This window comes from Moschus berezovskii, chromosome 10 (assembly GCF_049115385.1).
Source record: "Moschus berezovskii isolate FMDL1 chromosome 10, NW_MosBer_1.0, whole genome shotgun sequence".
Taxonomy (NCBI): domain Eukaryota; kingdom Metazoa; phylum Chordata; class Mammalia; order Artiodactyla; family Moschidae; genus Moschus; species Moschus berezovskii.
Window position 1 is genome coordinate 47,450,974 of NC_142469.1, and position 25,061 is coordinate 47,476,034.

The window sequence follows — 25,061 nt, forward strand, 5'->3', positions numbered from 1 at the left end:
ATCATCTCCAGCCTCAAATTTATCTTGACCACAATCTCTTAAAAACATATCTTCCATCAACAACAGAAATGATCCTGCTAAAATCCAAATGTGATTTTATCAATATTTGGCATAAAATTCATCTCATTGTTTAAAGGAGTGATTTTCAAATGTAATTTTAACAGCAGCACCTTTTTTATATACAAAACCTTCCACTGGATCCTAAATTTACTTAAGAGAAAAGAAGAAAGGGGTAACAAAGTCCCGTCCTCTCCACATCTCCCTCATTCTGACACTCATATCCCTTCATTTCCAAAGTAGCCCCTAAGGCCTCTTCCCCACCTTATAGGATCACATTAAGTGAGAACAGTGCACAGAAAAGAGTTAACGCAGCAGGCCTCAGACTGCAGAGCTCAGAAATGCCTGCTTGCAAAAGTGGGACCTTGACTAGGAACTTGAATTCCCAGAGAGTTCCCATCAATCCCAGAAAGAGTAAGAGTGACTCACTGTGCCTAAATGCTTGTATTATATATAAGCAATATGGTTTATGCTGAACACCAAGTTTCCTTCTACAAGTCTGGAATTTTGGCACAGGCTAGGCAGAGGATGGGCTTCCCAGGTGGCACTAGTAGTAAAGAACCCACCTCCCAATGCAGGAGGTATAAGAGATGCAGGTTTAATCCCTGGGTAGGGAAGATCCCCTGACGGAGACCATGGCAACCCACTCCAGTATTCTTGCCCATGGAAGGAGGAGCCTGGCGGCCTACAGTCCATAGAGCTGCAGAGTCAGACATGACTGAAGCAACTAAGCACGCGTGCATGGACAGGCAGAGGGTGCGTCCATAACTACCACTCGACCCTAGGCCTTGAGTCTCTAATGAATCTTCCTAACAGACAACATTTCACACCTGTTGTCAAAGTTTCTGGAGGTATTAAGCATGCTCTGTTTGACTCCACTGAGATAAGATGCTTATAAGCTTCTAATTTTTCCCCAAACTTTCCCCCACATGCCTTTCCCCTTTGCTGACTGTGCTTTGTATCCTTTCACAATAATAAATGGTAGCCTTGAGTACAACTGTATGCTGAGTCCTCTAAGTCTTTTAGTAAATCACCAGAGGGTAGTCTTAAGGGGATCCCCAACACAGAAGGTGTTCTCATTCTGAGGTTCAAGGAATCAATAAACACAGAAAAAGCATTTGACTAGTCAAGGCAATGGTTTTTCCAGTGGTCATGTATGGATGTGAGAGTTGGACTGTGAAGAAAGCTGATCGCCGAAGAATCGATGCTTTTGAACTGTGGTGTTGGAGAAGACTCTTGAGAGTTCCTTATACTGCAAGGATATCCAACCAGTCCATTCTAGAGGAGATCAATCCTGGATGTTCATTGGAGGGACTGATGCTAAAGCTGAAGCTGCAATACTTTGGCCACCTCATGCGACGAGCTGACTCACTGGAAAAGACTCTGATGCTGGAAAGGTTGGGGGCGGGAGGAGAAGGGGACGACGGAGAATGAGATGGCTGGATGGCATCACCGACTCTGTGGACATGAGTTTGAGTGTACTCGGGAGTTGGTGATGGACAGGGAGGCCTGGCGTGCTGTGATTCATGGGGTCGCGGAGAGTCGGACACGACTGAGCGACTGAACTGAACTGAACACCAGTTCATGATAAGAACACTCAGTAAACTAAGAATGGAGGGAACTTCCTTATCTCGATAAAGAATATCTACAAAAACCCTACAGCTAAAAATATACTGAACAGTAAGAGCCTAGAAGTGTCCCACTAAGATCAAGAACAAGGAAAGGATGTCCCCTCTCTTCACTCCGTATCAGCCCAGCATTAAATAATGCCTTAAGACAAAAAGAGGAAATAAAAGGTATGCAGACTGAAAAGGAAGAAATAAAATATTCTGTTCCCAAATGACATAATTGTCTATATAGAAAATACAAAAGAAACATCAAAATAAGATTTCTAGGACTAACAAGCAACTCCCGTAAGGTTATAAGATACAAGGTTAATATACAAAAGTCAATCACTTTCATGTATGCCTGCAGTGAACAGTGGAATGTAAAATTAAAAACAATAGCATTTAAGGACTTCCCTGGTGGTCCAGTGGCTAAGATTCTCCACTCCCAACACAGGGAGCCCAGGTTCAATCCCTGGTCATGGAACTAGATCCCCCATGCCACAGCTAAAGATTCCCACACGCCCCAATGTAAGATCAAAGATCTTGTGTGCCACAACTAAGACCAGCACAGCTGAATTAATAATTTTTTTAAAATACCACTTACATTATCACTCCCAAAAATGAAATACTAAGGTGTAAATCTAACAAAATATGTAAAAGATCTATACGCAGAAAATGACAGAACACTGATGAACAAAATCAAAGAATTTAAAAATGGAGAAATATTCTATGCTCACGGATAGACTAAATATTGTCAAAATGTCAGTTCTTCCCAACTTGATCTACAGATTCAACGGAATCTCAATTAAAATTCTGGCAAGTTAGTTTGTGGATACTGACAAATAATTCTAAAGTTTAAATGAAGAAGCAAGAGAGACCCAAAATAACCAATACAATACCAATGGAGAAGAACAAAATTGGAGGACTGAACCTACCCAACTTCAAGACCTACTATAAAGCTACAATAATCATGATAGCACCGTATTGCCAAAAGAACAGACAAACAGAGCAATAAAACAGAATAGAGAGTCCAGAAATACAACCACATAAATATAGTCAATTAATTATGACAGAGGAGTAAAGGTAATACAGTGAAGCAAAGACAATCTTTTCAATAAATGATCCTGGGACAACAGCACATCCACATGCAAAAAAGTGAATCTAGACACAGACCTTACACCTCACAAAAATTAACTCAGATTGCCTCATAGGCGGTCTTCCTTGGTGGTCCAGTGACTAAAACTCTGCACTCCCAATGCAGGGGGGCCCAGTTCGATCCCTAGTCAGGGAACTAGATACCACATGCCTCAATCAAGAGTTCACATGCCACAACTGAGACCAGATGCAGCCAAATAAATAAATATTTTTTAAAATATGCATCATAGGACTAAATGTAAAAAATCAAACTATAAAACTCTTAGAGGATATCATGCAAGAAATACAGACAAAACCTAGATGATCTTGGGTACTGTTTTAACTTTTTAGATATAATACCAAAGGTACAATTCGTGAGAGAAATCATTTTGATAAGCTAGACTTAATTAAAAACTTCAATTCTGCAAAAGACAATGTCATGGTCTCATAAGAAGACAAGCCACAGACTGGGAGAAAATATTTGCCAAAGACCCATCTGATAAAAGAATATTTTCCAAAACACATAACGAACTCTAAAAACTCACTAGAAAACAATCTGATTAAGAACTGGGCTAAAAACTTTAACAGAAACCTCACCAAAGAAGATACACATATGACAAAGAAGCATATGAAAAGATCTCCACATCATATGCCATCACAGAAATGCAAATTAAAACAACAATGAGATACCACTACACGCCTATTAGAATGGCCAAAATCCAGAACACTGACAAACGCTGGCCAGGATGTGGAGCAATAGGACCTCTCTTTCTTGATAAGCATGCAAAATGGTACAGCCACTTTAAAAGACAATTTGGTGGTTTGTTACAAAACTAAACATACTCTTATCATACAATCCAACAATTATGCTCCTTGGTATTTACCCACAGAAGCTGGAAACTTAGTCCACAAAAAACCTGCACACATATATATTCATAATTGCCATAACTTGGAAGCAACCAAGATGTCCTTCAGAAGGAGAATGGATAAATAAACTGGCACACCCTGAAAATGGAATATTACTCAGCACTAAAAGGAAATGAGTCTATCAAACCATGAAAACACATAAATTAAAAAAAAAAATGTAAAAGCACATAACTAAGTGAAAGATCAATTTGAAAAAGCTATGTACTGTAAGGTCCTATATCCTAATTATACGACAACGACATTCCAGAAAAAGCAAAACTGTGAAGATAGTAAAAAGATCAGTAGTAGAAAAAGGAAGCAAGTAGATAGGAAGAAGGTGTGAATAGGCAGAACACAGAGGATTTTTAGGGTAGTGAAAATACCTTAAAATATACTATACTGATGGATACATGTCATTATACATTTGTCCACATTTGCAGACTATACCACACCAAGAGTGAACCCTACTATGGACTTTGGATGATGATGCTGTGTCAATGGAGGTTCATCAACTGTAACAAATGTACCTCTCTGGATGGGACAGTGATAATGGGGACATGTTGAGGGGCAGGCAGCGGGTATTTGGCAAATCTCTGTACCTTTCTCTGAATTTTGCTGTGAACCTAAAACTGCTCTAAAACAAATAATACAGTCTTTTTAAAAAGAAAGAATCAGTCAGGCAAGATGCTCAAGGCTGAAAGATTGGCCAGCTTAGGCCTGGATAGCAGCTGTATAAATTGAAACACAAAAGACTTCTCAAAAGCTGCACTAAATTAAATCTGTTACTACATCAGTGTACACAAATTATGTGATGCTGATGCCATATTATTTTGATTTGTATTAATTTGCCTTATTGTACTCCAAATGGACAGTGGGAAAATGCCATTCTGAAGATCCACACACTAATCCACAAACATAAATGGGAGATTTTAGAGGCAAAAAAACCCAAACTAAACTGTTTTAATACCTCAATTTTCTACCTTATTTCACTACTCTCTCCTAAACTAAGTTTTAGGAAGATTCTACTACACTCCATAGCCCACCTGCTATAAGATTTAGTCAATATCATGATATTTTAGCATCTGAATAATCTATTATAATTTTCTAGATAGTATTCTAACAATTACATCTATTTTTCTCCCTAAGGAAAAAAAAAATTAGTTTCCCCAGGCTTTAATAGGTTTATTTGTTATTACTTCAGCTACCCCTCCACCAACTTTTTTTTTTTTAATGAACATAAGCTTAAGATTTTACTGTCTTCATAAAAAAATAAAAGATGAAGCTCAGGACTGGACCAGTTAGCCCTTTTATCTCCTCCCAGTTCAAAATGCTTGCAGGTCTTAACAGTCAGCACTCTAAATTTGCAGCACTTCCTAGGCTCAATGAATTCAAGCCTCAGCACAATCACCTTTTGTAATTTTAGCCTTTTTTCCAGAAAAGCAGCTCAGCTGCCCATCATAGCCTCTCTGCTTCCTGTCATAAGACTACTTTTCCTGGGCATTCAAAGAATCCTTGCCCTTCGTGTCCTGTGTCACTTTGTGGGTTTAATGCTTGGCACACTTCTTACAGAAGTCCAGCAAGTTTTAAGAACACAAATCACATCTGTTGCGGGGGCGCTACTGGCAGGAAAAGAAGGGAGTTCCCCCAATATTTAAGATTTCATCTTAAAACAGAGACTTAGAACAAAAAAAGTCTTAAGTTCTGCACTCTTAAAGTCTATGCTAACATGTTCCACTTAAATAATCTCATTGCATTAATAGTATAAACCGCCATTATGCTCTTTTGGGGCTTTCCAGGTGACTCCGTGGTAAAGAATCCACCAAAGCAGGAGAAGCAAGAGCCATGAGTTCAATCCCTGGGTCCAAAAGATCCCTGGAGGAGGGCATGGCAACCTATTCTAGTATCCTTGCCTGGAAAATCCCATGAACAGAGGAGACTGGCAGGCTACAGCTCATGGGGTCACAAAGAGTAGGACATAACTGAGCGACTGAGCACACAAGCACTCATGTTCTTCTTAATGGCACGTAATAACTTATAACGCAGAAAGAAGAGGCAATTCGACAGTACAACTGTTAAGAAATTAGAAAAAGGCAAATTGACGCAAACAGCCTAACAAGAATTGTTATATACACATGGATTGTTTTTTGTATTTTTTTAAATAAGGTCTTTTATTTTTTTTTACTATTATCATTTTTTAATTTTATTTTTTTATTGGAGGCTAATTACTTTACAATATTATATTGGTTGGTTTTGCCATACATTGACATGAATCCGCCCCGGGTGTACATGTGTTCCCCTTCTTGAACCCCCCTCCCACCTCCCTCCTCCCCATATCCTCCCTCTGGGTCATCCCCGTACACCAGCCCCGAGCATCCTGTATCATTTTTTTTTCTTCACTTTTTTTGTTTTTGGAGGCTAATTACTTTACATTAATATATTGGTTGTTTTTGCCATACATTGACACGAATCCTTAGGGTCGTAACAGGCTGGCAGTGAATGGGAGGGGGGGAGTCTGAGAGCTTTCTGAAATTAAATAGTATCTGTGTGTACGTTTGTGCATTTTTCTTGAGGTAAGATCTCTAAATATACTACAGATTCCTTCAGAATTTCAAACAAGTGAACAAAAACTGCTTAAGAATCACTGTTTTAAAAAGAATTGTCAAAATTTTGAGTTTAAAAGAAAATTCTATTAATAGCAGCTCACATTTATTGAGCACCTACAGTGTACTAGGGACTAGGTTAAGTAACTTCACATAATTATTTGCTTTACTCTGCACAATAATCCTATTATACAAATAACTAAAAACACACATAAATGAATCTGTTCATCAATTCATTCATTCACATTTCTTGAGAACCAACTTTGTAGCTCAGGCACTATTCTTATCACCAGTGAAACTACACTTAAATACCTTTCCTTGTAGAGACTTCCCTCCAGTCAAGGGAAAGACAGACAAAAAAATTAAATGAAGAAGCAACAAAGGATCATGTAATGATCAGTATAGTGGTGAAAATAAAACTGAGCGATATCCCAGGACCTCTGACCTCCCCAGGGAGCTCAACAAACGTACAGAATTTTAGGCACCACCCCAGGGGTCTGAATCAAAATTTGCATTTTTAACAAAATATATAGGTGTTTCATATGCACACTGAAGTCTGAGAAGCACTATGCTAGGGAAGGATTGAGGACTCCTATAGATTATTAAGAAAAGCCTTCCTGTGGAAGTAACATAAGTTGACACCTAATATCCGAAAGAGTGGTCCTAAGGAAGAACTGGGAGAACTGCCCAGGAAGAGAAAAGAGCTCTGGCAAAACCTTAAAATGAAAACGGAAATAAGCTTCACATTTTCAAGGAAGGATGAGAAAGTTCACAAGGTGCAGAATATGTTATAAAATGAAGTTGGAAAAGAGAGGAAGTACCAGATCATGCAGGGTCTTACAAACCATGGTAAATAGCATGGATTTGATAAGATCAAGTAGAAGAATTTTTCTTTCCTTTTCTTTTTTTTAAAAAAGGCAGAGAGACCAGTTAGGAAACTCTAAGAACAGTACAGTTCAGAGATATCTATGATTTAGACCAAAGAGTTAGCATTGCAGGTTAAGTAAACTGACCAAGATCATATAGTAATAACAACAGCAGCAAAAATTGCCAACCTTTAGTGAGTACTCACAAAGTGCCGAGTACTTTTCTCAGTACTTTACACACTTCAAATCATTTAATCTTCACAACCATCTTTTGATGTAGGTACTAACATTATCCCTAACTTAAAGAAACTGAAGCACAAAGGGACTAAGTAAGTAACTTGTCCATGTCCCCATTGCTAGGTAGTGGCAGAGCCAGCATTTGTACCTAGGTCCAGCAGGGAGGCAGGATGTTATGGTGGAAGGGGCATGGGCTCTGGAGTCATACCCTCCAGCTTTATCTCCTGACTCCACCATTTCGACTCTGGATCATAGCAAGTTGGTCACAAGATCACAGTCCTAGTCAATGATGCCTAAGAGGAAGTTAACTTCTGCCAGAGTTCTCCTGATGCTCTTCAAAAGATGACTAGGACAGAAACTCATTCCTTCCTGCCTCTGTACTTTTACCTGTGAAATCAACATACCTGGACTGCTGCAAGTACCTTCAGAACATGAAAGGAAATGCCACTGACACACTGAGGACAACAATAATCTTGATATATGTTGTGATAGTTAATTTTATGTGTCAACTTGACCGGGCCATGGAGTGCCAATACATCTGGTCAAACACTACTCTAGATGCGTCTGTGAGGGTATTTCTGATAAGATTAACATCTGAAGCAGTAGACTGAGTAGACTGCTCTCCATTATGTGGGAGGGTGTCATCCAATCAGTTGAAGTCCTGAACAGAAGACTCATCTTCCCCTGAGTAAGAGGGAACTCCTTGAACCTGGATGCCTTTAAGCTGTAACACTGGTTTTCTCCTGCCTTTAGACTCAAACTGAAATGTTGGTTCTTCCTGGGTCTTAAGCCTACCAGTCTTCGGACTAGAACTACACTATTTGCACTCCTGGCTCTCAGGCCTTTGGACTCAGATGGGAATTAACACCACCAACTCTCCTGGGTCTCTGGGTCTTCAGCATACCAGTAGACTGTAGATCTTGGCACTTGTCAACCTCCATAATTGCATGAGCTGATGATTTCTTATAATAAATCTCTTTCTAATAAATCTAATAAACCTCTTATAATAAATCTCTGGAGAACCCTGACTAAAATATACGTCATAAAGCTTAACTGTGTTTCCATAGAGCTAGAGTAATAATAGCAAAGGGGATGTATGGTGTCTGTGCTCTTTGGGCTTTAAATAGGAATGGAATTTCAAATTCTACACAAAGTAGATAGTTAAGAAAATCTTAAAGATTTAATTAAAATGGTGGACCAGGCTATTTCAACAGAAAGTAAGCATTTTTCTTTCAGAAATGCTATTTTACAGGTTTGTTTCACCCTTAAGGGTTTTAACTTGGTATTAAATATTTTTGAGAACCCATCTCCAACTTCATACTCAAAATCGGTAGAGATGTTGTTTAATGTGCAGAAATTTTACATACAACTTGTTGGTAAAGTAGTTCAGCTCAAAAACATACTAGTGAAGAATTCTCAGCTCAAAAATATCCTGTGATTAAAGAACTGAAGATATGCAAGATAACACATGATCATACAAATTTAAAGAGTTTTCAAGGTAAAGAAAATTATCTTTTTGCATTCTTCCTTCCAAGACAGCTATATGTCCAAAAATATTCAATAAAATTTTTGATGAGTCTATTTGAAAACATTGCATGTGTTTACTTCACTAGAATTAAGGACATTATATAAAATCAACAGATTACAAGAGGTACTTTTGTAACCCAGAAAAGTCATGTGCTTTATGTTCATTTTAACAACTTAAGATTTTCTTTGAAAAGCTTCGATTCATTTGAAAACATGAGAAATAGAATCCTGAAAGTTAAAGAAAACACTAACAAGTGCCTCCTACGTAGCCAGCGTACAGACACCATGTTCTATATATTATCTTACTTCTCCAAAAAAATCTAAGGTAGGCATTGCTATTCCTTACAAATGAGGGAACTACAAAAAGTGAGAAAATGTTAAGTAAATGTGCAAGACAGGAGCTCAAGCTAAACGACCCCAAACCACCAGGATACTGCACTCATTAAAATCACCATAACACTATAGACAAGTGAAGACTGTGCTCACATTTATCGCAGCCAGGCAACAGAAAATCAAAACACAAACCTCTCTCAGGCCCTCTAATTTGAAGTACTCAAGCCTCCTGGAGCAACCATTGACCCACTCCTGGGTTTCCACCCTACTTAGGCCCAGCTAGAGCTCTGACCTGCCTGCACTCTGGGGTCAACCTCCCTCTGCTAATAAACAGTACTCTTCCAAAACCCAGCAGCAGCAGCAGATTTTTTTTTTACTGAAGTATAGTTGGTTTACAATGCTGTGTTAGTTTCAGCTGTACAACAAAGTGACTCAGTTGCACACATCTATATGCTTTTTTCAGATTTTGTTTCATTACAGGCTATTATAAGATATTGAATATAGTTGATGGTTCCAGATAGTAGGTCCTTGTTGTTTACTCCTGATTTATCTCTCCTCTCTCCACTCCTCCGTGGTAATCATAAGTTTTTTTCCTATATGTATGAATCAGCAGCTTTTTTACTAAAAGCCCAAAGTTGAAATGTTAGAGGAAAGAAATTCCTTCTATATAAATATAAAAGCTCTTATATTTCACATAACTGGCTCTTAAGAATTCTGACTAACTAGATTAATGTACACCTTTTTGAGTTTTGAGAACCAAGTATTAACATATTTGGCACTAAATGAAGACCTAGCTCTCAAAAACAAAGATGATACAAAGTTAGGAGACAGACCAATGCTGGATCACAGTTGTGATTCAAAATGATGTTGATGTGCCACAAAATGGGATAAAAGTACCAAAAGGTGTAAACAGGTTCAAAAACTTAATTAGACTGAAAAGAATCTATTGAAAACCTATTCAGCAGAAGAATTGAATAACGAACAACAAATAAAGTAGCCATAGAGTATAAAGTTCTGTACTAAAAACTTCAAACACAACCATCTAGACAGACATTGTAACTGCACTCAAAATGCCAACAGGGCACTGGGGGAGATTTAAACAAGTGGATAAACAACTTTAATAAAGTGTGGTACCAAGTAAAGGGAAGAGAAGGATGCTATGAGATCAGAGCCAAAGCCAGTAACCTAGGTTAAGAAGGTTAAGTAAGGTTACTCAGGAAATGATGTTGGAGAGCAAAAAAGAGAAACAGGAGTTAGCCAGGAAAAATAGGAAAAAAAGAGAAGGAAGTGCATCAGGCTGAGAGAAGGCTCTGAAATATGAGAGGATGGTACACTAAAGAAAATGAAACAAGTTCAGTACTGAGATAAAATATTAAAGGCACAGGGGGCAAGAATTAAGATACTAGAAAAATAAAAAGAAACCAGGTGACACAGGGCTTTACAATAGTAAATTTAAAGATAAATTCAATAGTTTTTTAATTTAATACTGAAGATACCAGGGAGCCACTTATGAGTTTTAAAGAACTTGGTGGCTTAATTACACCTCCTCTAAAGCAAAGGAGAAGGATGCTGTGCTGTGCTGTGCTTAGTTGTTCAGCTGTGTCTGACTCCCTGAGAGCCCATGAACTGTGGTCTGCCAGGCTCCTCTGTCCATGGGGATTCTCCAGGCAAGAATACTGGAGTGGGTTGCCATGCCCTCCTCCAGGGGATCTTCCCAACCCAGGGATCGAACCCTGGTCTCCCATATTGCAGGCGGATTCTTTACTGTTTGAGCCACCAGAAAAGCGCAAGGAGAAGGATACTGGAAAACAATTTAACAGCTTCATCCTTCTGACATAGTAGCAATGACCTGTTGCAAACAGGGAAAAAAGGATCCCACTTACAATTAAGATTAAAAAGTCTAAAATAAAGAAGTCGTATTAACAATCAATGTGTAAGATCTGTGTGAAGAGAAATAAATTTTCAAAGGCATAAATGAAAATTTGGAAAACTGGACACAATGTTATGGAAAAGAAAGTCACAACATTATAACACTGTCAATTCTTCACAAATTAATTTACAGATTAAATACAGTTCTATCAAATTCCAAATTCAACATCTTTAGAAAATCATGAAGATGTGAAGTAATGAGGATCTTATCTACCAGATGAGAAAATAATTATAAAACACTGTGATCCAAAGATCAATGAACAGAATAGATATTCCAAAGCAACTCTTCATGAAATAACTTAATACAGATAATAAAAAAGGAAGGTATACTAAATCTTATCACTGTTCTTTTATCACCCAACTTGAAATTATTTCTTTGTTATTTACTTTATGTCTGTCTCTCTCAACTAGACTACAAGTCACAAAAGGGAAGGTAAAATTCATTCAGCCTTGTCTGACTATTTGCGACCCAATGGACTACATAGTCCTTGGAGTTCTCCAGGCCAAAATAGTTCAGTGAATAGCCCTTCCTTTCTCCAGGAGATTTTCCCAACCAGGGATAGAACCCAGGTCTCTTGCACTGCAGGAGGATTCTTTACCAGCAGGAAAGCCAAAAGAGAATATATCATGTCTGTTTAATTTACTGTATACCTTGCACCTACAATGCCTGGCATATGATAGGCACACAATAAATATTTGTTGAATAAATGAATTAAGCAATGGGAGCCAAGAGATCATTCAACAAGTGACAGCTAGACAACTGGAACACAATAGAAAAGTTAATTTAGATTATCCCCTCATCAGTTCAGTTCAGTCGCTCAGTCGTGTCCAACTCTTTGCGACCCCATGAATCACAGCACGCCAGGCCTCCCTGTCCATCACCAACTCCCGGAGTACACTCAAACTCACCTCCATCGAGTTGGTGATGCCATCCAGCCATTTCATTCTCGGTCGTCCCCTTCTCTTCCTGCCCCCAATCCCTCCCAGCATCAAAGTCTTTTCCAGTGAGTCAACTCTTCGCATGAGGTGGCCAAAGTATTGGAGTTTCAGCTTTAACATCAGTCCTTCCAATGAACACCCAGGACTGATCTCCTTTAGAATGGACTGGCTGGATCTCCTTGCAGTCCAAGGGACTCTCAAGAGTCTTCTCCAGCACCACAGTTCAAAAGCATCAATTCTTCAGCGATCAGTTTTCTTCACAGTCCAACTCACATCCATGCATGACCACTGGAAAAACCATAGCCTTGACTAGACGGACCTTGGTTGGCAAAGTCATAGTACATACCAAAATACTTTCCAGATGGCTTTAAAATGTAGATACATTAAAAATTTCAAACCAAAAAAATAAAGTACAGGTGAATATCTTCCTAGTCCAGTGGTCTGCAAACTATGGCCAGCAGGCCAAACAGCTATGCTCATTAGTCTATTGTCTCTGGCTGTTTTCACAGTACCAGAATTGAGTACAGTTGTTTCTTGGTATCTGCAGGAGATTGGTTCAAGGAGCCCCTTCATATACCAAAATCCACAAATGCTCAAGTCCCTGATATAAAATGGTACAGTACAATAAATACAGTTGGCCCTCTGTATCCGCAGATGTTCAACTCAAAAATAAGGATGGCCAATTACAGTTGCAACAGAGACCATGGCAGGCAAGGACAAAAGTATTACCTGACCCTTTCCAGAAAAAGGTTGCCAATCCCTGACTTACTCTAACAGGTGTGGACTCTCTAAAACCAATCCTGTCTGGACAATGACAATCGTCTGTGAAACTCAGACTTAATGAATCCCAATTAAATCCCTGTAGTAATGGATCAAAAACATAACCATAAGAGCTAAAATTATAAAATGTTTAGAAGAAAACATCATTGTAAATCTTCATGACCTTGGATTAGGCAATGATTTCTTAGTTATGAGACCAAAAGCAAAAGCGACCAAAGAAAAAATAAATTGGACTTCATCAAAATTAATACATTTGTATTCTAAAGGACATGGCCAAGAAAGTGATGATACAACCCGCAGAATGGGAGAAAACATTTGCAATCTATAATCTGACATAATTCATCAAGAGATAGAATCCAACAATTTCACCTATGAGTATTTCTCTGAAGGAAACAAAATCACTATCCCAAAAAAATAACTGCACCCCCATGTCCGCTGTGTGCATGCACGCTCAGCCACTAAGTTGTGTCCCACTCTTTGTGACCCCATGAACTGTGGCCTGTCAGGCTCCTCTGTCCATTGCAGCATTATTTAAATAGCCAACACATGAAAACAAGTGTAAATCAACATATGAAAGGATAAATCAACAGTAACATAAACCAGGGTGTTGGCTGCCATTTTGAGTAAAAAACTAATGACTTTAAGGGTACAAAATGTGAGCCTTTGAGTACTACAAATGTTCTGCTCTTGATTTGGGTTGTATTTACACAAATCTGTTTATAAAAATTCAGTAGGCTTTACAATTACCGCTTGTGTACTTTTCTAAATGAATCGTATACTTTAATAAGTATACTTAAAAATGAAGTTCACAGTAATTATCTTTCCTGTATTTTCTACTATGCACATGCAGTATTTTTATAATAAAAATAATTTACTTTTAATAGAAAAAGATAACTCATCAAGTATAAACAAAGGAGACCTGTCTTAATAGCCCAAGGAGTCTTAAGGTGAGACATGAATATTATCTGGCCACCAAGTTAATGCAACAGGATACAGAAAAGGTAACCTAAAGTCCTGTTCTGGCCAGAAATGTCCAAAGGATTATACTGATATGTGGACCACTTTTTCAGAGTGACATTCAGAAACCATACCGTAGTCTCAAGAAGGGAAGTACTTCAAGGATCTAGAAACCATAAGATTTCATAAGACTGTCATAAGATGTGACTGATAAGACAAGAGATGGCTGACACTGAGGAGAGAGTAACAACATCCCAGCACTTTGTGTCTAGCATACAGGGGGCACCAAGAAATATTTGCAGAATGAATGAACAGATGAATGGGAGAAATACGTCTTTGATGTTTCAAAGGCTGTCAAATGGAATTGGGACAAGGAAATGTGATAAATTAATAAATGACTATATAAATTAAGATATATATCATCAGTCTTGATATACTTAGAAAACTGGCATAAGAACAATGAGAACTAGAGTTACATAAGCTGTCCCTGGGGAAAGAGTCAAGATGAATAAGGAGAAGTTACAGAAAAGCTCAAATCTCAGCCTATTAAAGTATTTTCTAGCAATTAGTTCTACCCAAAAATGAACAGAATGCCTCAAAAAGAAACAATAAACGCAGAAAGTACATTCCCATCTGACATTTGACTACATAACCCAGAGGTCCTCTTTAGCTCTATTATTCTATGATCCTATGAAATGTTATCGTCATATCTTGCTGCACAGCAAATAATTAACAACTAGAGTTACTTTGAAAACAGTATCCATAAACAATATCTTACTAAATGAAGATATGTTACCTAAGTGACTTACCTGCATACTATAAATCAAATTTCAACAGCTGTCTTTGAAACATCATGATGAAAGCAGTAGCTCATATTTTCTAAGACCCTCTAGATATATTCAGAATAATCAGAGAAAAGGTAGTTAAATCCAGGATAACAACAACCATCCTGGTTATCTGTAGAGGCCCTCCACACAATCTTAGAAAAATCAAAATTGCATTTTCTAGAATTCAAAGCATTGAAATCAGACTGAGTCCTTTGCCATTGTTAATATAAGTGAGTCTTCCCCCCAAATCAAAAAGGTTTTAGTAATTATACATAGAGTTGAGTTCATCCTATTCCTTTTCCTGACTGGAATACACCACCTCTACCATTTCAATATTACTATTTCAATTACTCCTGGCATAGCCCCACATTTAAATAACATTTCTTATGGTTTTCAAAGGACTTTCTCATACAATAACTTATTTGAGCCTCACAGATGACATTTAAGCCTCATGATGACATGTTTGTTAGGATGACTAATCCCATTCGACAGATAAGAAAAAGGAAATATCAAATTAAATGACTGATCCAGTACCAGAGGATGAAACCAAAATCACAATCTAGTCTTCCCAGGTTACATTTTATTATTCATCATGTATCCCATATGTTCATTAGTCCTAAAACAGAACTGATCAGAATTCTTCTAAGTAATAGTTATGGGATAAAAGGAGCTTTACTTTTTCACAAAGAGAAAGAAGACTGTTGCCAAAAAGAACACACGCTTAGTTAAATGAAATCAAAACTATATGAGGAATTTAGATTTCCAGTTTAAAATGTTTACCCAACTGCTGTGAGAAAAATGCACAATCAGGAAAAGCACGTTTAATATTTCTAAAGGGTTGGATTAAAATTTCAGCTGTAAACTTCATTACTGTAATTAGATTTTTAATGCATATTTATTAAACATCCATTCAAATACTGTGTTCACAATTATTCATGAGTGTTTTGTACATTTGTGTTGATTTTAACAAACTATAAACAGTGGCCACTGACCAGAAACGTTTTCCTACAATGACAGAAGCCCATACTAAGGTCATATGCAGCCTGTTTATGCTCTATTATGGTCTATTCATACCCAAAGAAAAATATTCAGCTGCCTTTCTGAAAACTGCAATGGTCATCAATGACCCAAAAAGTCAGATTTACCAGTGACACTAAAAGACCTATGGTTTGATTCAGTGATGAATAAACAAAGTGCAGAATAGAAGAAAATCAAATCTTAATTAAACTCTTTCTTTAGAAAAACAACATAAGCCATCATCAAGGAATGCATCACAAGATGATTTACTTTATTTATAAATGGCTGATTTAGGGGCTTTAAAAGGGTGCTTTTGATTTAAATAGAAAAATTATGAAAATTGAAACTAAATGCTTGCCAGTTATCATTCTTTTCCTTTAGAAGCTAGTTAATCTTCAATCTGTCAATGTGTGTAACTTTACAAAAGGAAAAAAAAACAGTACTTTAAATTTCATAACAAATCAGTAAAATACTGCCTAAAAATCTGAATAAAGCTATTCTGAAGTAATTATAGGCATGGCCTAGCATACTGAGTAACTCCTTAATATTCACTCTTTCCAAACACTACTTAATAATGAAATCTAAGGGATCTATTTTCTTTCAAACAATAAAGAAAAATAACATCTATTTGTTATGTTCATTTAAAATTTTTTACACACATATATAAAAGAGAATTTTTAAATGGAATCTATAGGAGTTATATTTAAGATATAAATTGCATTATGGAGCTTTAAAGTAACTAAGATCCACATGTTCAAGCTTTAAAAATTGCTGAAAACAGGTGTACCTGGTCAAGAACATGGACAGATAATGTAGAAAAGTATCTTTGAGGATGAGCTGAATGGAGAGAAGAAATAAGAAGGACAAGAAAGACAGTGAAAGAAGGTTATGAAAAAGATTCCAAAGATTAAAGTATGAGTTACCTCCAGCAGGGTACACACAGAAATGAAACCTCAAAAGAGGACTTCAGGAAAGGAAGACAAAACACAGCAGGAAGAACAGACATATTCAAAAGGCTCTTAAGAGAGAAATTAGAACAAATCTTAGTCACTAGTCAGAGAAAATCATGAGAGACCTAGGGAAACAGTGTGAGAGATAATCAAGCTGAGCCTGCATAACCTTCTGTCAATTTATAGAGCATATTAATGTACTGGTGCCAAAGTTGAACTATCAATTTCAAGACTATTGACAACAATTATTTCTGTAGTACTTCTGTGAAAAGACAAATCCAAAATAATTAAATCCATTTAAACATTCAAGATTCACTTAAAGAGAATGAAGATCATGAGGTAAAAAGCAGTGCTAATCTTCGGAAGATCAGTAATGTCTCTAGACCTCTAAAGTTCCTTTTTAATGGGTTCCACTCTTAAGTAAGTAAGTGAAAGTGGCTCAGTTGTGTTCAACTCTTTGAGACCCCATGGACTAAGACAGTCCATGGAATTCTCTAGGCCAGAATACTGGAGTGGGTAGCCTTTTCCTTCTCCAGGGGATCTTCCCAATTCAGGGATGAAACACAGGTCTCCCGCATTGCATGCAGATTCTTTACCAGCTGAGCCACAAGGGAAGCCCAAGAATACTGGAGTGGGTAGCTTACCCCTTCTCCAGTGGATCTTCCCGACCCAGGAATCAAACTGGGGTCTCCTGCATTGCAGGCGGATTCTTTACCAACTGAGCTATCAAGGTAGCCCTGTTCAAAAGTTCCACTCTTGAATCCATCCTATTTCATCTGCCAACCCTCAACCCCAGAATTACATTTTCACTGGAAAAGACTCTGATGCTGGGAAAGGTTGGGGGCGGGAGGAGAAGGGGACGACGGAGAATGAGATGGCTGGATGGCATCACCAACTCTGTGGACATGAGTTTGAGTGAACTCCGGGAGTTGGTGATGGACAGGGAAGCCTGGCATGCTGTAGTTCATGGGGTCGCGGAGAGTCGGACACGACTGAGAGACTGAACTGAACTGAACTGATGCCATGTAGTAAGTTGTACTATGCTTTAAAAAAATTAACTGAAAGAAACCTGTTGTTGTTTAGTCACTGGCTGCAAGGAGATCCAACCAGTCCATTCTAAAGGAGATCAATCCTGGGTGTTCACTGGAAGGACTGATGCTAAAGCTGAAACTGCAATACTTTGGCCACCTCATGTGACGAGTTGACTCACTGGAAAAGACTCTGATGCTGGGAAAGGTTGGGGGCGGGAGGAGAAGGGGACGACAGAGAACGAGATGGCTGGATGGCATCACCGACTCTGTGGACATGAGTTTGAGTGAACTCCGGGAGTTGGTGATGGACAGGGAGGCCTGGTGTGCTGTGATTCATGGGGTCGCAGAGAGTCAGACACGACTGAGCGACTAAACTGAAACGAAACTGAAGTCGTATCCGACTCTTTTGCGACCCTATGGACTGCAGCACGCCAGGCTCCTCTGTCCATGGGATTTCCCAGGCAAGAATACTGGAGTGGGTTGCCATTTCCTTCTCCAGAGGATCTTCCCCACCCAGGGATCAAACTCACATCTCCTGTACTGGCAGGTGGAATCTTTACCACTGAGCCACCAGGGAAGCCTAAAGAAACCATTATCATGAAGTTAATCAGTCTCAGGAGGAGGCATGAATATTCTTTTCTAATACAATAATAAATGTTAGTGGAAATCCAAGAAACATGAAGTTCACACAGGGTATTCATCTAATTGGGTAGTAAAAGTCCAAAGTCCATTTTCTTAATCACTAATCTATACCACCGATAAATAATACTAACTCAAACGGTTGAGTTCTATTCACATTAATACCTAATGAGGATCTCCAACGTGCATGTACTAAAAAAGAGATTGTGAGCTAAAGGTAAATATGAATCATCAGTTAACAGAGAGATCTAAAAATATAACATTGAGATGCAGAAGGACAGTATAATAATAAGAAATCACAAGATGTGACTCTCATATTCTCTCACCTCTATGAAACAAACGATTTCTAAGGCTGCTGCTGCTAAGTCACTTCAGTCTTGTCCGACTCTGTGTGACCCCATAGACGGCAGCCCACCAGGCTGCCCCGTCCCTGGGATTCTCCAGGCAAGAACACTGGAGTGGGTTGCCATTTCCTTCTCCAATGTGTGAAAGCGAAAAGTGAAAGTGAAGTCGCTCAGTCGAGTCCGACCCTTAGCGACCCCACGGACTGCAGCCTACCAGGCCTCCATCCATGGGATTTTCTAGGCAAGAGTACTGGAGTGGCTTGCCATTGCCTTCTGCATTTCTAAGGCTAGCTTAAGTAAAACAGATATGCTGATTTTAAGTTCTAGAAAAATTAAAAGCATTCTCCTCCTTGGTTTCTCTCCTATTACTCCTATGACCTCTCTAACTGCTCCATGACAAGGTCACATTCTTTTGCTCATAAAATAAGTTTTCCTTAAGAAGTCATTCCTAGCCTTTCCTCCTTTTCATTCTACAAATATTACCAAGCTAGTTCTTCCATTCTCATGTCTCTCAGCACCTCCTACTTCCCTTCTTAGATGCATAGCTCATATTTCCTACAACTAATTAGATTTATTTACCTGGAATTATCACTAATGTCTCAAATTTAATATATTCAAAATGGAACCTCCCCTAAAATACCTCTGGCCTTACTTTTTGTTTGTTTAGTTTTCTTTGATAGATGGAATATGATGCCATTAAGTTGCCCAAACTAGGAAACCCAAACTGACCTTAACTCTGCTCTTTCCTTGTCTCCCCCAGAGCGGGTTGATTTTACCAAAACAGTATCTCTGAACTCCCTCCTTTGCTGCCCTGCTCCCCTGGTTGGGAAAGATCCCCTGGAAAAGGAAATAGTAACCCACTCCAGTACTCTTGCCTAGAAAATTCCATGGATGGAGGAGCCTGGTGGGCTATAGTCCATGGGGTTGCAAAGAGTGGGACATGACTGAGCGACTTCACTTTCTCCATTCTTACCATTTTTACTAGTAATTCAGGCCCTAAGTCACTCTCCTAGATAATCATCATGCTTCCAGTATTTCCCCATTCAGGCATTCCTGATCTGTTTTTCAGGTGGCCCCAAGGACAATTATGCTAAAGTGGACCTGATCACTTCTCAAGAAATATTCAACAAAATCACCCTGAGCCTACATGTTTGCATACTATACAAGACTCTTCTAACCAGAATCTGGCCCACCTGCCAAGCTTCATCTCTACCTACTCCCCTTGAGGGACTATACGTACACCAATAAGGGACAGTCACAACCCACTTCTACACTTTTGCTTAAAAGCCCTTCCATTTTCAAGCAAAGCTGCTTTCTTTTGTGTAGTCCTACAGGACTTCAGATGAGCCTAGATTATGTTGGTGTTAATGTTCATCATCTTGCTAAAGAGCTAGTAGAACATAGTGATTAAGTTTGTGCTTCTGGAGCAAAAATGCCTGGGTTCAAATACCACTAGAGTGGTCAGACTGTTTATCTACAAAATAGAGATAACAACTTTACATAAATAGCACAGGAAACTCTACTCAAGATTCTGTAATAACTTATATGGAAAAGAATCTGAAAAAGAATGAATATATGTATATGTACAACTGAATCACTTTATACCCAAAACACAATGTTGTTAATCAACTATATTTCAATGTAAAATATAAATTTTTAAAATATAAACAGTAAGTAACCCCATCAAAAAAAAAATCAAGAAAAGGATAGAAAACAAACTTAAATCAGACTCCAAATACTGAATAACATTTAACTTAAATTTCTTCTTTTACTTAAAGAAGGGGAGGGAGCAATTTTACAGTTAAATTGACTTCTACCCTAATTGCATTTTCATCAAATGTCCACATTCAAAACTGGCTAAATCTTGAGTATAGGAGATAGTATGAGTTCAGGTTAATAGCACTGGCCTTAGGCTCAGATGTAAGTCCAAATTACTTGAATCCACAAGTTCTGTCACTTAACTAGCCATATAACTTTTGCAACCTTGAGTTTCTCATCCCCAAAATAAGGATAATGAGAATTAAACAAGGTAAGGTATGTAGAAAGCACTTAGCATACTGTATGACCCCATCCAAATGGTACATGTATAGAGTGGAATTCTATTTTAACCATTTAAAATGTGAGGCAGTTCTACACATTATTGATGTGGAATGACTGCCAAGATATAGTATCAATACATGAAAAAAAAAAAGGACAGAAAAGTGTGTGCAGTACATTACCACTTCTATTTTTCTTTACCACAGATATTTATAAATATATATATGTGTATATACATGTACACACACACAGAATGTCTCTGGGAGAATACACAAGAAACAAGTATCAGTAGTTGCTTCTGGGAAGAAAGACTAAGTGGCTGTGGGACAGGGGTGGAAGAAAGTCAACATTTTACCTAATTCCTTTTTGTACCTTTGAATTTTGTATTGTTTACTTCTAGTGTCTATTCTGCAAAATTAAAAAAAAAATCTAATATTATATTATGATCGAAGAAACCTCATGCTACCAAAATATTCCATTATATAGTAAGTGTACTAAGCCATTTCAGTCTTGTTCTACTCTGTGCCACCCTATGGACTGTAGTCTGCCAGGCTGCTCTATCCATGGGATTCTCCAGGCAAGAATACTGGAGTGGGTTGCCATTTCCTTCTCCAATATAGGAGGTGGATTATGCTAAACTTTACAATAAAACCTAAAGGGACTTAATCACAGTTCCAGTATTAATTTCAATTATATTGTTGATAATAATCAAAGACTGATAGAGTTTTAGCTAAATTAGACAATGAGAAACAATTTATCGAGATCTATGGGGGGAGAGGCCTGGAGTTTTGTTTTGTTTTTTTTTAAAAGAAAGTTATGTAGATGAGGGAGCAATAAGAATAACATCACTCAAAAAAATATATATTTATATATATATTAGGCGCCAAACATTGTGCTAAGTGCTGAGGAAACTGACATCTGGTCCTTGCCTTTGAGTAACCTGCAATTAAGTGTAAGTATATGAACAGAGCAATAAAATTAGCACTCCTGGTGGGCTTGTTCACTTAAAAATATATGTTCATTCATTCATGAATACATAACAATTCAAATGAATGAATGGTGCAAGCCTGGTTACAAAATACACTTCGCTGAAGCCTCTAGTAACTTGAAAAGTACATGAGAACTCGATCCCTCAATCTGAGAATGCTTGTACATTTGCAATCCCAGCATCCAGAGAGCTCGCGGAGCCTGCAGGTGTCAGAGGCTTGGCTTTTCATTACAGTCCGGGGACCAGCCTGGAGACCTTGGGACTGCGACTGGCAGGCTGGAAGAGTTCCCAGAGCTCAACCCCACACTTGAATCCCTTCAAGCCAGGTACTCCCACACCTGGGCTTACAAAGTCTCAACTCTGACAGCCGGGGTCCGGGGGACAACAAACCCTGAGTCGACCCCTGACCCTCAAAATGAAAGGTCATTCTGGGCTACCTCCCTCGGTGCTCAGTGCTCCTCCTGGAGCAGGCAATAACAGGAGAGCACGAGAGGAGGAAATCTGTCGAAAACGGAACCAAAGCGGCAGTACATATGGAGCTCGAGGAGGGCTGATTGCCCCGAGGCTTCCTGGGTCATAAGCAGTGGGCTCGGCTTACTCCAGACACAGTCACTAACCTTTACAAAGAGGGTTTCCAGGGGCGGTGGCCGAAGGGGTGAGAGCAGAGGCCCAAGCCCTGCACCCAACACATCTCCCTCTCAGCCGGCTCTGCGTTAAGCGCAGGGTAACCAAGGGCGACCATGAGGCCGCCATCTTGAGCTCCGTACCAGGGGAGGAAGGGGAAAACTTTATTGAAACCCAGAAGAGAGACGGTAGCACAGACAAACGTAGCCGGGTTCACAGAAGGCTCCGCCCGGGAGAATGAGCAGCGGAAGAACTCGACCTCTAGTAGCCAGGGGGCGGGCTGGCCTCCGATGCCCTTTGGCTCCTTCCCGACACAGCAAATCTGGACTACGACTCCCAGCATGCAGTGCGGCGGCACCAAGGGCGGGGCGGGCAGCTCAAGCCTGGAGAGAGGGACAATTGTCCACCCGGAGGCTGCAGCAGAGGATTCCAAAACACTTTCTAGGAGTTAGGACGTGATTACAGCTTGTATTCAAACAGCCATCCCTGGGCCTTTTAGGTTAGAGAACCTGACCGAGGTTCCAAAACCTAAAGTGAAGGCTCATATTTTAACGAAATATTGATGTCACCGTCCATAAATGGTGGCCCCAGTTTATTTGCCTCCAGCATCCAACTCATCTTCAGCAGAGTATCTGAAATGTGCTCCTACCACTTTTGCTTTCTGTATTTTAATACCATAAATTATTTTTGATGTGGCGTGCACTCAAATGTTTTTAAAAACATGGGGAAATGTATGTAACATGGGAAACCCAATGGCCCAAAATGAATGAGTGGATAGAGTGGCCGTGGGACAGTGTATCTAAAGAAGAATTTCTAAGTGATCTGCCCTATTTTGATTAACCAAAAACTGTTTTGAGTCACTATGCTAAATACATTGGAAATACAAACTGCTGACCTGAAGAGTCAGTCAATCCAGTAGGAGGGATAAAGACAACCACAAAAGGTTTAAAATGTGTTGTGGAATCAATGACAGAACACTTTGGCTGGGAAATCAGGAAGACCTTCTAGAAGCTTTACTTTCAACGGGAAATGAAGACCTTCCAAGAACAAGGAATAGAGTGAGTTAAGGCAGGAAAGAAAATATGGATTACAGGAAGGAGAAAGCCAAGTTTCAAACTATACTAGAAAGAGTTCCAGAAAATTGGGTGGTTGGTCTACAGTAGACCTTCTAACCCATCACAGCCTTGTGGTGGTGAAAGGACTTGGCTGACTCAATGCAGCCATGAGCCAGGCCCTGCAGGGCCACCCAGGAGGGGCCAGTCATAGTGAAGAGTTCTGACAAAATCTTCTACGATAGAAGATTCCAAAGAAACAGGAAAAAGAGAGCATGTAGCACGGTATAATATTTTGGAGACTTCCCTGCTGCTGCTGCTGCTAAGTCGCTTCAGTCGTGTCCGACTCAGTCTGTGCAACCCCATAGACGGCAGCCAACCAGGCTCCGCCGTCCCTACTGACTGTCAAATCATTTATGGAAAAATTATTTTGATTGTCTTCCAAAATATGTTGTCAAATTATTTTTTTCTATGTTTAATTACGTCTGAAAGGATGAACTATTCCTGCATGTTTGTTTCATTTAATATCACTAATTTTTGGTGTGACACTTTGTGAAAGACCTTTTGAAAAAAATTGGACTATTTCTTCCTTGTCTTACACATATATCACACTCAAGACTTTCGGAGAGTGTCTGAGTATCATTTTATTTGCTCTTGGAAAACTACTGCTTGTCTTGGTCAATGAAATTACCTCTTGTTAAAGATTCTAAGTTTAATAATTATGGAAGTAAAATAAGAACTCACGTATAGGAAGTTCTAGGAAGATTTACAGGAAATGTTCACATGACTATACAAGTGGACAGAAACATGGCAAATGAACTTTATTGTGTACAAATATAAGGTAGCTTAGAAATAAATTACATTTTTTGTATTCAAGAGAATTTATTATGATAGAAGACTAATCAAGTAGCCATTGTAAAACTATTTTATTAAAACATCAATCCCAGGGACTTCCCTGGTGTTCCAGTGGCTAACACGCCACACTCCCAATACAAGGGGTCTAGGTTCCATCCCTGGTCAGGCAACTAGATCCCACATGCTGCAACTAAGACCTGGCTCAGCCAAATAAATCAATAATTTTTTAAAAATAAAAATCCAAAAGTATGACCTATCTGACTACATTCCATCACAGATTCTGTCTGACTCCTAGTGACCCCATGGACTGCAGCCTACCAGGCTCCTCCATGCATGGGATTTTCCAGGCAAGAGTACTGGAGTAGGTTGCCATTTCCTTTTCCAGGGGATCTTCCCAACCCAGGGATCGAACCCAGGTCTCCCACATTGTAGACAGATGCTTTACCATCTGAGCCACAGGGAAGTCCACTTTAAAAAGTAAAAATCCAAAAATATGACTTATCTGACTGCATTCCATCACAGATTCTAAACTTGTAATGCCTCCCTGAAGTCTATGGAAGGAAATACAACTTATTATGTACCTTTAAAAAATCAAGATATGGTTCCTACCTACCTTACTGTCTTCTCATATTGAATGAATGGAGCCCTGTGATTTACGTATCTCATTTGTTCTCAGGAATCTCCATATATATTATTTTCAAAAAAACTGGAAAACTGATCTCATCTTCCTACTCCCTATCCCCAACTTTATTTCCTAAGTGTGTTCTGATACTTTTTTAATTAGAAAAAAAAAAATAACTACTGGGATTAGCAGATACAAATTAC

The 25,061-nt window shown here is 38.9% G+C and overlaps 1 protein-coding gene across 4 annotated transcripts in view; it reads right to left on the reverse strand.

Annotated features, from left to right (window-relative positions):
- AFG1L (AFG1 like ATPase) overlaps positions 1 to 22,523 on the reverse strand; it is a 202,094-nt gene extending 179,571 nt beyond the window's left edge. For 2 of the 4 annotated variants that reach the window (XM_088840653.1, XM_055433052.2), the window contains exon 1: positions 22,323 to 22,503. In XM_088840653.1, the coding sequence (XP_088696779.1) occupies positions 22,323 to 22,458 (136 nt within the window). In that variant the 5' untranslated portion in view covers positions 22,459 to 22,503. Of the gene's footprint in view, positions 1 to 22,322 lie in introns of all 4 variants that reach the window. The other 2 variants (XM_088840655.1, XM_055433053.2) reach the window with 2 other exon arrangements.
- Positions 22,524 to 25,061: the final 2,538 nt, after the last annotated feature.